This window comes from Phyllobates terribilis, unplaced genomic scaffold (assembly GCF_046119375.1).
Source record: "Phyllobates terribilis strain yellow unplaced genomic scaffold, ASM4611937v1 Scaffold_9__5_contigs__length_417890890, whole genome shotgun sequence".
NCBI classification, from domain to species: domain Eukaryota; kingdom Metazoa; phylum Chordata; class Amphibia; order Anura; family Dendrobatidae; genus Phyllobates; species Phyllobates terribilis.
The window spans coordinates 188,681,571-188,697,880 of record NW_027362769.1 but is presented as its reverse complement, the minus strand read 5'-3'; the positions used below and the strand labels follow the sequence as shown (position 1 = coordinate 188,697,880).

At 49.6% G+C, this 16,310-nt stretch overlaps 1 protein-coding gene across 7 annotated transcripts in view; it reads left to right on the top strand.

The window, feature by feature from the left end:
• MYLK (myosin light chain kinase) overlaps window positions 1–16,310 on the top strand; it is a 471,929-nt gene that overhangs the window by 164,754 nt on the left and 290,865 nt on the right. The window contains exon 1 of one of the 7 annotated variants that reach the window (XM_073647532.1): window positions 2,311–2,393. The exons of the other annotated variants lie outside the window; for them this stretch is intronic. Coding sequence (XP_073503633.1) covers window positions 2,330–2,393 — 64 coding nt within the window. The 5' untranslated portion in view covers window positions 2,311–2,329. Of the gene's footprint in view, window positions 1–2,310; window positions 2,394–16,310 lie in introns of those variants that run through there. 7 annotated transcript variants of the gene reach the window in all.

Here is a 16,310-nt window from a genome sequence, read left to right as displayed (position 1 = left end):
TCCAAACACAACATGGCGTCCGCTAATTATTCAAGCAAATTTTACAATCAAAAAGTCAAATGGCGCTCCTTCCCTTCCGAGCCCTGTCGTGCGCCCAAACAGTGTTTTTTCTCCAAATATTGGGTATCTGCGTGCCCAGGGGAAATTGCACAACAAATTTTGGGGTCCATTTTTTCTTGTTACCCCTGTGAAAATAAAAAAAAATTGGGTCTAAAGTAACATTTTTGTGAAAAAAGTTAAATGTTCATTTTTTTCTTCCACGTTCAAAAAATTCCTGTGAAGCACCTGAAGGGTTAATAAAGTTCTTGAATGTGGTTTTGAGCACCTTGAGGGGTGCAGTTTTTAGAATGGTGTCACTTTTGGGTATTTTCTGTCATAAAGACCCCTCAAAGTGACTTCAAATGTGATGTGGTCCCTAAAAAAATGGTTTTGTAAATTTTGTTGGAAAAATGAGAAATCGCTGGTCAACTTTTAACCCTTATAGCTTCCTAACAAAAAAAAATTTTGGTTCCAAAATTGTGCTGATGTAAAGTAGACATGTGGGAAATGTTATTTATTAACTCTTTTGTGTGACATATCGCTCTGATTTCAGGGCTTAAAAATTCAAATTTTGAAAATTGCAAAATTTTCAAAATTTTCGCCAAATTTCCGTTTTTTTCACAAATAAACGCAAGTGATATCGAAGAAATTTTTCCACTATCATGAAGTACAATATGTCACGAAAAAACAGTCTCAGAATCAGGGGGATCCGTTGAAGCGTTCCAGAGTAATTACCTCATAAAGTGACAGTGGTCAGAATTGTAAAAATTGGCCCGGTCATTAACGTGCAAACCACCCGCGGGGCTTAAGGGGTTAATGAGGGGAAAAAAAGAATTTTTTTTAGAATTTTTAGAATTTACCAAATGGCTGCAATGAAACAAAGAGTGAAAAATGTAAAGGGGTCTGAATACTTTCCGTACCCACTGTATGTCTCCTGTCCTGGTAGTTACAATGTATCAGTCCGGGGGCCAGGCTTGTTACCTTACAGAGGATTGTTTAGTTTGGATGCAATTGTAACAAACCCTCAGATGTGAGAAGTGTTAGGTGAGTACAGAGTTTAAGCTTCTGGTTGTTCGATGTGTCTGTGACACCACAGCGAGCGGAGTCAGAAACCTATATAGCCAGGCAGCTACTTTATTGTGCGCCTTTCTCCTGGTGCCCGGCCCTGTGATGGGGGCAGGGTTTAGGGGTGCACATTAGTCGCCTGCGCCCCTTCATCACCTTTTTTTGCTCTGCTGTGAATCCCGCCCACATATATCGCCCGGAGGGGAGAGAAGACCATATATATATATGTATATATATATGTGATCGGAGGAGGTGATTTAATGGATAGAGCAGGAATTCCTGATTAATCCCCGAGATCCAGAAGTAAAGGACGTGGAAAATGTCTGCAGCTCTGCACAAATCATCGCAGAACATAAACCTGGCAGCACAGAGACGCATTACTGTCACCTATCTACTGTAAGCAGAACCCACCGGGATCTGGATCTTGTCTGGGATTCATGTGCAGCGCTCCCCGGGCAGCCCCCCGACTGGCGGGCACAGGATTGTCAGCAGCTGCTCACTGCAACATCGGAAATAATTGGGATAAGCGTCTGCCTGGCACCGCTTCTCTTCATATAATGGGATAACCCAGCAAAGGTCCAAAAAGGCTGCAAAGTTGCAAGGCGGCAAATCTCCCCCTGTAATCTCTATGAGAAGACCCCAGAGGGAATGGAGTTCTCCCGCGCCACATTGCTTAGGTGTCATTCACTGGACGGAGTGCGATCGCCTTATAAGATTTCGAATATTGGCAGCTTTCCAATGTTCTCTGTGTGTTCATACATCCAAACCAGATCGAACCTGAACCTGATCACACAACTTGTTACAATGTATCGATCTACACATTCGCCTATGTCGGCGGCCTGATATCACCTGCGCTGATACACTGTAACAGAATACGAGCAGGAGCAGGAAGGGATTGGAAGAACGGGGAGATGTTGGGGCACAGGGCAAATGTACAGCGCGCTGGGTAAATGTTGGGGGTAATACTCCCACTGAGGAGGTCTTTGGTGGCCCCATGTTGGGTTGCAGGTGAACTGCACATTGTCGGGGGCTCCTCAGTGCTCTGTCTGCAGGGGGCGATGTTCATCCCCCAGGGTGCAGAGATCACCCGGACCCCCCAAATTCTATAAATTGTAGCACAGACCTGGGGGTGAGGGCCGGGATCTGCTGCCCTTTTGATAATCCCATTAGTCAGAGGGAGGTTTCCTTACAATGAAGTTTAATCCCGAGCGGGTGTCTTTGCGGGATGGCGAGGCTGTGTCTGCGCCCGGATCCTGGGGCATTACTACCAGCGTTGTACAGAGTGCACGGTAGGAGTTGTAGTTTTATCTTCTCTGCCAGGGCTGCGGATGTTCAGTGTTCTCCTCCACAGCTCTGGATAATCCTCTGATGTCCCCCATACTTTACCTGCCAGGTGTGACATGCGGTGCAAGGTCTATAGGGGAGACACATCCTGCACAGTCCAGCCGTGGATTTATTACATTCTGCTTCCAGTTTATTCTGCGTTTTTGGCTTTTCTTAACCTCTTGTGTGACTCCTCGCCTCCAGCTGCCCCTTTATACTAAGACTTTGTGCTTTTCGTACAATTTTCAAGATCCTCTGCTTGTTGTCAGTGAATGACTACATTGAAATGGACAAAAACTTGTCCTGTCCTAAGACCGCTGAGGGTTTGTTGTATCCAGTGTAGACCATCTTCTGGGAGATGAACATCCTGCACAGTTCAGACTGATACATTGTAGCAAACTGTCAGGAGAGATTTCTGCTCTGATACTGTAACAAACCCTCAGCTGTTCAGGATGGATTTTGAGCCCCTGAAGAATCTTCCCATTCACTGACAACAAACAGAGATCTTACCATGATGAGAAATCAATATATCAGGTATTTCAGAGAATGTCTGAACTTTCATCCACTGTCGTGCAGTTTTGCACACAATGATGTTTTGTTTGGAGAAGTCGCCATTTCATACAGCGCCGTGGTCAGGGGGTAAATCGTGACCAGTGGAGGTGCAGGCGCCGCAGCGCTGACCTTGTTGTGGGTTTAATGCTGAGTTTATCCTTTAATCCTTTCACACTGAGATCTGATCTGCGAGGAGCTGGGGGGCTGTGTGCAGGGTGCGCCCTGATATGGAGGCACAAGATGGTGCATACAGGACTATGGGGACGTAAGACGGCGCACACAGGATTATAGGGGCGTAAGACAGTACACTCAGGGTTATGAGCTTGCATGACGATGTACGCAGTACTATGGGGGTGCAGGATGGTGTACACAGGACAAGGTACACAGGATTATGGGGGTGCAGGGTGGTGTATACAGGACTATGGGGGCACAGTACAGTGTACTCAGGACTATGGGGGTGCAGGATGGTGTATACAGGACTATAGGGGTGCAGGATGGTGTATACAGGACTATGGGGGTACAGAACAGTGTACACAGGACTATGGGGGTGCAGGATGGTGTACACAGGACTATGGGGACGTAAGACGGTGCACACAGGATTATAGGGGCGTAAGACAGTACACTCAGGGTTATGAGCTTGCATGACGATGTACGCAGGACTATGGGGGTGCAGCATGGTGTACACAGGACTATGGGGGTGCAGGGTGGTGTATACAGGACTATGGGGGCACAGTACAGTGTACTCAGGACTATGGGGGTGCAGGATGGTGTACAAAGGACAATGGGGCACAGGACAGGGTACTCAGGACTATGGGGGTGCAGGATGGTGTACAAAGGACAATGGGGCACAGGACAGGGTACACAGGACTATGGGGGTGCAAGATGGTGTACAAAGGACAATGGGGCACAGGACAGGGTACACAGGACTATGGGGGTGCAGGATGGTGTACACAAGACAATGGGGCACAGGACAGGGTACACAGGACTATGGGGGTGCAGTATGGTGTGTAAAGGACTATGGGGCACATGACAGTGTACACAGGAGTATGGGGGATGCAGGATGGTGTACACAGGACTATGGGGGTGCAGGATGGTATATAAAGGACTATGGGGCACAGGACAGTGTACACAGGAGTATGGGGAGTGCAGGATGGTGTACACAGTACTATGGGGGTGCAGGATGGTATATAAAGGACTATGGGGTACAGGACAGTGTACACAGGAGTATGGGGGGTGCAGGATGGTGTACACAGAACTATGGGGGTGCAGAATGGTATATAAAGGACTATGGGGCACATGACAGTGTACACAGGAGTATTATGGGGGGTGCAGGATGGTGTGTAAAGGACTATGGGGCACATGACCGTGTACACAGGAGTATGGGGGATGCAGGATGGTGTACACAGGACTATTGGGGTGCAGGATGGTATATAAAGGACTATGGGGCACATGACAGTGTACACAGGAGTATGGGGGGTGCAGGATGGTGTACACAGGACTGGGGCTGCAGGATGGGGTACACAAGAGAATGGGGGACAGGGTATACAGGACTATGGGGGTGCAGGATGGTGTATACAGGACTATGGGGGTACAGGATGACTTATGGAGGTATATGGGGGTTCAGGATGTTGTATGCAGGGCTATGGGGGCACAGGACAGTGTTCACAGGACTATGTGGGTGCAGGATGGTGTATGCAGGACTATAGAGGTGCAGGATGGTGTATACAAGACAATGGGGAAAGGGGCAGTATACACAGGTCTATGAAGCTGCAGGATGGTGTATACGGGACTACGGGACTGCAGGATGGTGTATACAGGACTATGGGGGTGCAGGATAGTGTATGCAGGACTTTGGGGGTTAAGGATAGTGTATGGGGGACTATAGGGGTGCAGGATGGTGGGTGGAGGATGATGTATGAAGGACTATGGGGCACGGGACAGTGTACACAGGAGTATGGGGAGTGCAGGATGGTGTACACAGGTTTATGGGGGTGCAGAATGGTGTATGCAGGACTATGGGGGTGCAGGATGGTGTATGCAGGACTATGGGGGTGCAGATGGTGTATGCAGGACTATGGGGCACAGGGCAGATTAAACAGGACTATGGGGGTGCGTGATGGTGTAAACAGGACTATGTGGCACAGGACAGATTACACAGGACTATGTGGGCCCAGGATTGTGTATTTAGGTATATGGGGGTGCAGGATGATGTATATAGGACTATGGGTGGTGAAGGATGGTGTACACAAGGCTATGGGGGCGCAAGACGATGTACACGGGAGTATGGAGGTGCAGGAAGGTGTATGCAGGTATATGGGGGTGCCGGATGATATATGCAGGGCTATGGGGGTGCGGAACTGTTCATGATTAATGGGGGTTCAGGGGGTGTACACAGGATAGTTGAGGTTCATGGCCTTTTTCATGATGTTAGGGGGTTACAAGGCATTGCAAATAGATTTATGGGTAAAGGACTGTGCACACTGAGAACCCGCATTTTCTTCCTGGTGCAGATGGTTGCAGCCTGGGCTCTCGGGGTTCTGCAGCACATTCGTCCCTTTGGCTGTGAAGAGCTGCAGGTTCCTTGACGCTGGGATGTGTTGTAACAGGGCTGTGTACCTGCAGCAAGCAGTCACTGGGGAGATTTATGGCCGGAGGACCCAGGATGATCGCAGAGCACCATAGATGGTAAGGAGAGCGGCGCCCAGGTTGGCCTCTCTTCCTCCTTCCCTGCTGCCAGAGATTCTTCTGATGCTTCTGTCAGAGACTAAACAGCAGAGAGTGCCCGCTGACAAATGAGGAAGGAAGTCCGGACGTGCAGGGGTTAATCACGCAGACATTCCCAGGACTGGAGTTCAGTTCTCTGATTATGGAGGACAGACACCTCCCTGTTCACATCCATACAGCAGAGGTGCTATTCTGGTGTCCTCCATCACAAACAGATCCGGAGGATAAGAGACGATGTAACAGCAGAATAGTGAGTGCAGCTCTGGAGGATAAGACATGATGTAACAGCAGAATAGTGAGTGCAGCTCTGGAGGTGAATGGAGGATAAGACACAATGTAACAGCAGAATAGTAACTGCAGCTCTGGAGGATAAGACATGATGTAACAACAGAATAGTGACCGCTGCTCTGAATGTGACTGGAGCATAAGACACGATGTAACAGCAGAATAGTGACTGCAGCTCTGAAGTTGACTGGAGGATAAGACACGATGTAACAGCAGAATAGTGACTGCAGCTCTGGAGGTGACTGGAGGATAAGACACATGTAACAGCAGAATAGTGACTGCAGCTCTGGAGATGACTGGAGGATAAGACCTGGTATAACAGCAGAATACTGATCGCAGGTCTCGAGGTGACTGGAAGATAAGACATTATGTAACAGCAGAATAATGAATTCAGCTCTGGAGGTGAATGGAGGATAAGACACCATGTAACAGCAGAATAGTGACCGCAGCTCTGGAGGTGAATGTAGGATAAGACCGGATGTAACAGCAGAATAGTGACTACAGCTCTGCAGGTGACTGGAGGATAAGACACGATGTAACAGCAGAATAGTGACTGCAGCTCTGGAGGTGACTGGAGGATAAGACACAATGTAACAGCAGAATAGTGACTACAGCTCTGGAGGATTAGACATGATGTAACAACGGAATAGTGAGTGCAGCTCTGGAGGATAAGACATAATGTAACAGCAGAATATTGACCACAGCTCTGGATCTGACTGGAGGATAAGACCTGATGTGACTGCAGCTCTGGAGGCGACTGGAGGATAGGACACGATGTAACAGCAGAATAGTGACTGCAGCTCTGAAGGTGACTGGAGCATAAGACACGATGTAACAGCAGAATAGTGACTGCAGCTCTGAAGGTGACTGGAGCATAAGACACGATGTAACAGCAGAAGAGTGACTGCAGCTCTGGAAGTGACTGGAGCATAAGACACGATGTAACAGCAGAATAGCGACCGCAGCTCTGGAGTTGACTGGAGGATAAGACACGATGTAAGCAGAATAGTGGACTGGAGGATAAGACATGATGTAACAGCAGAATAATGAATGCAGCTCTGGAGGTGAATGGAGGATAAGAAACGATGTAACAGCAGAATAGTGACCGCAGCTCTGGAGGTGAATGGAGGATAAGACCTGATGTAACAGCAGAATAGTGACTGCAGCTCTGGAGGTAACTGGAGGATAAGAGATGTAACAGCAGAATAGTGACTGCAGCTCTGGAAGTGAGTGGAGGATAAGACATAATGTAACAGCAGAATAGTGAGTGCAGCTCTGGAGGTGACTGGAGGTTAAGACACAATGTAACAGCAGAATAGTGACTGCAGCTCTGGAGGTGATTAGAGGATAAGACCTGATGTAACAGCAGAATAGTGAGTGCAGCTCTGGAGGATAAGACCTGATGTAACAGCAGAATAGTGACTGCAGCTCTGGAGGTGACTGGAGGATAAGACACCATGTAACAGCAGAATAGTGACTGCAGCTCTGGAGGTGACTGGAGGATAAGACACCATGTAACAACAGAATAGTGACTGCAGCTCTGGAGGTGACTGGAGGCTAAGACACATTGTAACAGCAGAATAGTGACTGCAGCTCTGGAGGTGACTGGAGGATAAGACATGATGTAACAGCAGAATAGTGACTGCAGCTCTGGAGGTGACTAGGGGATAAGACACGATGTAACAGCAGAATAGTGACCGCAGCTCTGGAGGTGACTGGAGGATAAGACACCATGTAACAGCAGAATAGTGACTGCAGCTCTGGAGGATAAGACACGATGTAACAGCAGAATAGTGACTGCAGCTCTGGAGGTGACTGGAGGATAAGACCTGGTATAACAGCAGAATAGTGATCGCAGGTCTCGAGGTGACTGGAGGATAAGACACAATGTAACAGCAGAATAGTGAGTGCAGCTCTTGGGGTGATTCGAGGATAAGACATGATGTAACAGCAGAATAGTGATTGCAGCTCTGGAGGTGACTGGAGGATAAGACACCATGTAACAGCAGAATAGTGACTGCAGCTCTGGAGGTGACTGGAGGATAAGACACCATGTAACAACAGAATAGTGACTGCAGCTCTGGAGGTGACTGGAGGATAAGACATGATGTAACAACAGAATAGTGACGTCCGCTCTGAAGGTGACTGGAGCATAAGACACGATGTAACAGCAGAAGAGTGACTGCAGCTCTGGAGGTGAGTGGAGGATAAGACATGATGTAACAGCAGAATAGTGAGTGCAGCTCTTGGGGTGACTGGGGGATAAGACATGATGTAACAGCAGAATAGTGAGTGCTGCTCAGGAGGTGACTGGGGATAAGACACGATGTAACAGCAGAATAGTGACTGCAGCTCTGGAGGTGACTGGAGGATAAGACACGATGTAACAGGAGCATAGTGACCGCAGCTCTGGAGGATAAGACCTGATGTAACAGCAGAATAGTGATTGCAGCTCTGGAGGATAAGACCTGATGTAACAGCAGAATAGTGATTGCAGCTCTGGAGGTGACTGGAGGATAAGACCCCATGTAACAGCAGAATAGTGACTGCTGCTCTGGAGGTGACTGGGGGATAAGACACGATGTAACAGCAGAATAGTGACCGCAGCTCTGGAGGTGAGTGGAGGATAAGACACAATGTAACAGCAGAATAGTGACTGCAGCTTTGGAGGTGACTGGAGGATAAGACATGATGTAACAGCAGAATAGTGACTGTAGCTCTGGAGGTGACTGTAGGATAAGATACGATGTAACAGCAGAATAGTGACCGCAGCTCTGGAGGTGACTGAAGGATAAGACATGATGTAACAGCAGAATAGTGACTGCAGCTCTGGATTTGAGTGGAGGATAAGACACAATGTAACAGCAGAATAGTGACCGCAGCTTTGGAGGTGAGTGGAGCATAAGACACGATGTAACAGCAGAATAGTGACTGCAGCTCTGGAGGTGACTGTAGGATAAGATACGATGTAACAGCAGAATAGTGACTGCAGCTCTGGATTTGAGTGGAGGATAAGACACGATTTAACAGCAGAATAGTGACTGCAGCTCTGGAGGTGAGTGGAGGATAAGACACGATGTAACAGCAGAATAGTGACTGCAGCTCTGGAGGTGAGTGGAGGATAAGACACAATGTAACAGCAGAATAGTGACTGCAGCTTTGGAGGTGACTGGAGGATAAGACACGATGTAACAGCAGAATAGTGACTGCAGCTTTGGAGGTGACTGGAGTATGCCCTGGAGCTGGGGAGTTGTGATCTGTGGACGGATGCAGCATTTTTCTCTTGAATGTTCTGGATTTGTTTTCTTTCCTTTTTCCCACGGTCGTGCGCTGATTCTGATGGGTAATTGCTTCCTGCTAACTCCGATCAGGTGCCCGGGGCTGATGGGAGTTGTTGTCGGTGCTGCGCTGCACCATACATCGGCCACACAGTCTATGAGCGCGATCTAAACATTACCAAATTTCCAATCCCCGTCACCATTAAAGGGCCAGCGCTCTATAAATAAAGCTTTTTTGTTTGAAATATTGTGTAACTTCCCAATAGACTTGTATTTCAGTTATTCACCAAGATCTCCGCTTGCTGTCATTAATTGGGGAAAATTTGTCTACTGAACCTGTAAATCTGTCTTGTCCCACAGCTGAGCATTTGTGACAATGTACCAATGTAGTGAAGATGTAACTTTAATCTTCAGGACCAGATGCGACCACCACCTCTACACCCCCTATGGCACACCCCTATAGATAAACCTCATTGACAGCAAGCAGAGGAGGGTGTGGGATACTGGAAAGTCGCATTGGCAAGTTAGCGAATCATCGCCCAGTTCCAATTGGTTGTGATGATTTCCCATTCAATATTTCTGCAGCAGGTGAAGGGTTAACTCCGCCCGGTCCAGACACAATACCGCTGTCTATGTTTATGGCTGATTTCCCAGTATTCCCAGCCTTTGCTTTCTGCTCGCTTCTATTTCTGCTGGATCCTGAGATGGGGAAATCTCTGGATTGTGAAATCTCCGCCAGTTTCCAGTCTCGGTATTTATAAACTGTCGGCCATTTATCATCTCCTCCATCTGTAATATCAGCGCGACTCCGAGAGCTCTCCTGTTATTACACGGAGTAATGATGGATCCGTACAGCGCGGCAGCAAATCTGAAAGGTGGACCCGGTCCGTGCGTCAGAAAATCTGAAAGGTGGACCCGGTCCGTGCGTCAGAAAATCTGAAAGGTGGACCCGGTCCGTGCGTCAGAAAATCTGAAAGGTGGACCCGGTCCGTGCGTCAGCAAATCTGAAAGGTGGACCCGGTCCGTGCGTCAGCAAATCTGAAAGGTGGACCCGGTCCGTGCCTCAGCGAATCTGAAAGGTAGACCCGGTCCGTGCGTCAGCGAATCTGAAAGGTGGACCCGGTCCGTGCGTCAGCAAATCTGAAAGGTGGACCCGGTCCGTGCGTCAGTGAATATAAAAGGTGGACCCGGTCCGTGCATCAGTGAATATAAAAGGTGGACCCGGTCCGTGCGTCAGCAAGTCTGAAAGGTGGACCCGGTCCGTGCGTCAGTAAATATAAAAGGTGGACCCGGTCCGTGCGTCAGCAAATCTGAAAGGTGGACCCAGTCCGTGCATCAGTAAATATAAAAGGTGGGCCCGGTCCATGCGTCAGCAAATCTGAAAGGTGGACCCAGTCCGTGCATCAGTAAATATAAAAGGTGGACCCGGTCCATGCGTCAGCAAATCTGAAAGGTGGACCCGGTCCGTGCGTCAGCAAATCTGAAAGGTGGACCCGGTCCGTGCGTCAGTGAATATAAAAGGTGGACCCGGTCCGTGCATCAGTGAATATAAAAGGTGGACCCGGTCCGTGCGTCAGCAAGTCTGAAAGGTGGACCCGGTCCGTGCGTCAGTAAATATAAAAGGTGGACCCGGTCCGTGCGTCAGCAAATCTGAAAGGTGGACCCAGTCCGTGCATCAGTAAATATAAAAGGTGGGCCCGGTCCATGCGTCAGCAAATCTGAAAGGTGGACCCAGTCCGTGCATCAGTAAATATAAAAGGTGGACCCGGTCCATGCGTCAGCAATTCTGTAAGGTGGACCCGGTCCTTGCGTCAGTAAATATAAAAGGTGGACCCGGTCCATGCGTCAGCAAATCTGAAAGGTGGACCCGGTCCTTGCGTCAGTAAATATAAAAGGTGGACCCGGTCCATGCGTCAGCAAATCTGAAAGGTGGACCCAGTCCGTGCATCAGTAAATATAAAAGGTGGACCCGGTCCGTGCATCAGTAAATATAAAAGGTGGACCCGGTCCATGCGTCAGAAAATCTGAAAGGTGGACCCGGTCCGTGCGTCAGAAAATCTGAAAGGTGGACCCGGTCCTTGCGTCAGTAAATATAAAAGGTGGACCCGGTCCGTGCATCAGTAAATATAAAAAGTGGGCCCGGTCCATGCATCAGTGATTATAAAAGGTGGACCCGGTCCTTGCGTCAGTAAATATAAAAGGTGGACCCGGTCCATGCGTCAGCAAATCTGAAAGGTGGACCCGGTCCTTGCATCAGTAAATATAAAAGGTGGACCCGGTCCGTGCATCAGTAAATATAAAAAGTGGGCCCGGTCCATGCATCAGTGATTATAAAAGGTGGACCCGGTCCTTGCATCAGTAGATCTGATGCAGGACCTGGTCCGTATGTCAGTAAATCTGATGTTGGACCCGGTCCGCATGTCAGTAGATCTGATGCAGGACCCGGTCCATATGTCAGTTGATCTGATGCAGGACCCGCTCCGTATGTCAGTAGATCTGAGTCTGGACCCGCTCCGTATGTCAGTAGATCTGAGGCTGGACCCGCTCCGTATGTCATTAGATCTGAGGCTGGACCCGGTCCGTATGTCAGTAGATCTGAGCCTGGACCCGGTCCGTATGTCAGTAGATCTGATGCAGGACCCGGTCCTTATGGCAGTAGATCTGAGGCTGGACCCGGTCCGTATGTCAGTAGATCTGATGCAGGACCCGGTGCGTATGTCAGTAGATCTGATGCAGAACCCGGTCCGTATGTCTGTAGATCTGAGGCTGGACCCGGTCCGTATGTCAGTAGATCGGAGTCTGGACCCGCTCCTTATGTCAGTAGATCTGATGCAGGACCCGGTCTGTATGTCAGTAGATCTGAGGCTGGACCCGGTCCGTATGTCAGTAGATCTGATGCAGGACCCGCTCCGTATGTCAGTAGATCTGATGCAGGACCCGCTCCGTATGTCAGTAGATCTGAGGCCGGACCCGGTCCGTATGTCAGTAGATCTAATGCAGGACCCGGTCCGTATGTCAGTAGATCTGAGGCTGGACCCGGTCCGTATGTCAGTAGATCTGATGCAGGACCCGCTCCGTATGTCAGTAGATCTGAGGCTGGACCCGCTCCGTATGTCAGTAGATCTGAGGCTGGACCCGGTCCGTATGTCAGTAGATCTGAGGCTGGACCCGCTCCGTATGTCAGTAGATCTGAGGCTGGACCCGCTCCGTATGTCAGTAGATCTGAGGCTGGACCCGGTCCTTATGTCAGTAGATCTGATGCAGGACCCGGTCCGTATGTCAGTAGATCTGAGGCTGGACCCGGTCCGTATGTCAGTAGATCTGATGCAGGACCCGCTCCGTATGTCAGTAGATCTGAGGCTGGACCCGGTCCGTATGTCAGTAGATCTGAGGCTGGACCCGGTCCGTATGTCAGTAGATCTGAGGCTGGACCCGGTTCGTATGTCAGTAGATCTGAGCCTGGACCCGGTCCGTATGTCAGTAGATCTGATGCAGGACCCGGTCCATATGTCAGTAGATCTGATGCTGGACCCGGTCCGTATGGCAGTAGATCTGAGGCTGGACCCGGTCCGTATGTCAGTAGATCTGATGCAGGACCCGGTGCTTATGTCAGTAGATCTGATGCAGAACCCGGTCCGTATGTCTGTAGATCTGAGGCTGGACCCGCTCCGTATGTCAGTAGATCGGAGTCTGGACCCGCTCCTTATGTCAGTAGATCTGATGCAGGACCCGGTCTGTATGTCAGTAGATCTGAGGCTGGACCCGGTCCGTATGTCAGTAGATCTGATGCAGGACCCGGTCCTTATGTCAGTAGATCTGATGCAGGACCCGCTCCGTATGTCAGTAGATCTGAGGCCGGACCCGGTCCGTATGTCAGTAGATCTAATGCAGGACCCGGTCCGTATGTCAGTAGATCTGAGGCTGGACCCGGTCCGTATGTCAGTAGATCTGATGCAGGACCCGGTCCGTATGTCAGTAGATCTGAGGCTGGACCCGGTCCGTAAGTCAGTAGATCTGAGGCTGGACCCGCTCCGTATGTCAGTAGATCTGAGTCTGGACCCGCTCCGTATGTCAGTAGATCTGAGGCTGGACCCGGTCCTTATGTCAGTAGATCTGATGCAGGACCCGGTCCGTATGTCAGTAGATCTGAGGCTGGACCCGGTCCGTATGTCAGTAGATCTGATGCAGGACCCGCTCCGTATGTCAGTAGATCTGAGTCTGGACCCGGTCCGTATGTCAGTAGATCTGAGGCTGGACCCGGTCCGTATGTTAGTAGATCTGAGTCTGGACCCGCTCCTTATGTCAGTAGATCTGAGGCTGGACCCGCTCCTTATGTCAGTAGATCTGAGGCTGGACCCGGTGCGTATGTCAGTAGATCTGAGGCTGGATCCGGTGCGTATGTCAGTAGATCTGAGGCTGGACCCGGTGCGTATGTCAGTAGATCTGATGCAGGACCCGCTCCGAATGTCAGTAGATCTGATGCAGGACACGCTCCGAATGTCAGTAGATCTGAGGCTGGACCCGGTCCTTATGTCAGTAGATCTGAGGCTGGACCCGGTCCTTATGCCAGTAGATCTGATGCAGGACCCGCTCCGAATGTCAGTAGATCTGAGGCTGAACCCGCTCCGTATGTCAGTAGATCTGAGGCTGGACCCGGTGCGTATGTCAGTAGATCTGAGGCTGGACCCGCTCCGTATGTCAGTAGATCTGAGGCTGGACCCGCTCCGTATGTCAGTAGATCTGAGGCTGGACCCGCTCCGTATGTCAGTAGATCTGAGGCTGGACCCGGTGCGTATGTCAGTAGATCTGAGGCTGGACCCGCTCCGTATGTCAGTAGATCTGAGGCTGGACCCGGTGCGTATGTCAGTAGATCTGAGGCTGGACCCGGTCCTTATGTCAGTAGATCTGAGGCTGGACCCGCTCCGTATGTCAGTAGATCTGAGGCTGGACCCGCTCCGTATGTCAGTAGATCTGAGGCTGGACCCGGTCCGTATGTCAGTAGATCTGAGGCTGGACCTGGTCCGTATGTCAGTAGATCTGAGGCCGGACCTGCCATGTGGCGCTGTGGCGCTCCTCCAGCTGTGTGATGCCCCCGTGCTCTGTACATATGAGCAGCGTTTACCCCCCTCCGGCACCGCTGTCCTGTGGACAGGAATTGTGGCTATTTCAGGAGTGGAATTGTGTGGGAAAATCTGCCAGTATTTTTAGTGTGTGTACATTACTGACAATCTGTGGATCCCATTTTTCCATAATGAGCGCGGCTGTCGGAGGCTACAGATGTGTGCCCCCTCCAAGACCTCGATTCCTATCCTCCCTGCAGCAAGACAGATTTAACATGGACTACTTCTTAAATTGAGGAGAATTAATGCGTTATCTCCATAGCTGCGATCGCTGGATCTAGAGTTGTATCTGATGATCGGAAGTCCGGTCTCACATTATAAACCAGCAATCACTGGTTCGGTGTGACCATCATCAGTAAAGAGTTCAAAACAAGTCAACATTGTGGAACGTGCAGTCCTGCAACTTCTTTATAGACTCAATTTCTCATCATTCTTAAGATCCCTGCTTTTTGTCAGTGAATCCTTTCATTACTATTTACACCTAGACGTTGTGACTCTGTAACTCTTTGGGGTTTCCTCCATGGTTCCTCTGTGGTTTCTTTGGGGTTTCTTCCATGGTTTTTCTGTGGCTTCCTTGGGGTCTCCTCCATTGTTTTTCTGTGGCTTCCTTGGGTTTCCTCCATGGTTCCTCTGTACTTTCTTTGGGATTTCCTCCATGGTTCCTCTGTGGTTTCTTTGGGGTTTCCTCCATTGTTCCTCTGTGGTTTCATTGGGGTTTCTTCCATGGCTTTCCTGTGGCATCCTTGTGTTTTCCTCCATGGTTCCTCTGTGGCTCCCTTGGGCTTTCCTCCATGGTTTCTCTGTGTCTTTTTTGGGTTTCCTCCATGTTTTTTCTGTGGCTTCCTTGGGGTTTTCTACATAGTTTTTCTGTGGCTTCCTTGGGGTTTCCTCCATGGTACCTCTGCGGCTTCCTTAAGGTTTTCTCCTTGATTTTTCTGTGTCTTCCTTGGGGTTTCCTTCATGGTTCCTGTGTGGCTTACTTGCGGTTTCCTCCATGGTTCCTCTCTGGCTTCCTTGGGGTTTCTTCAATGGGTTTTCTGTGGCTTCATTTGGACTTCCTCCATGGTTCTTCTGTGGCTTCCTTGGGTTTCCTCCATGGTTTCTCTGTGTCTATTTTGGGTTTCCTCCATGGTTTTTCTGTGGCTTCCTTGCGGTTTCCTCTATGGTTCCGCTGTGGCTTCTTTGGTGTTTCCTTCATAGTTCTTCTGTACTTTCTTTGGGATTTTCTCCATGGTTCCTCTCTGGTTTCTTTGGGGTTTCCTCCGTTGTTCCTATGTGGTTTCCTTGGGGTTTCTTCCATGGCTTTCCTGTTTCATCCTTGTGGTTTCCTCCATGCTTCCTCTGTGGCTCCCTTTGGGTTTCCTCCATGGTTTCTCTATGTCTTTTTTGGGTTTCCTCCATGTTTTTTCTGTGGCTTCATTGGGGTTTTCGCCATGGTTTCTCTGCTTCTTCCTTCAGGTTTTCTCCTTGGTTTTTCTGTGTCTTCCTTGGGGTTTCCTACATGGTTCCTCTGTGGCTTCCTTGCGGTTTCCTCCATGGTTCCTCTCTGGCTTCCTTGGGGGTTCTTTAATGGGTTTTCTGTGGCTTCATTTGGACTTCCTCCATGGTTTCTCTGTGGCTTCCTTGAGGTTTCCTCCATGATTTTTCTGTGCCTTCCTTGAGGTTCCCCCCATGATACTGCTGTGCCTTCCTTGGGGTTTTCTCCATGGTTTTTCTGTGGCCTCCTTGCGGTTTCCTACATGGTTCCTCTGTGGCTTCCTTGTGATTTCCTCCATGTTTTTTTCTATGGCTTTCTTACAGTTTCCTCTGTGGCTTCCTTGGGGTTTTCTCCATGGTTCCTCTGTGGCTTCCTTGAGGTTTCCTCCACGATTTTTCTGTGCCTTTCTTGGGGTTTCCTCTATGATTTTTCTGTGGCATCCTTGGG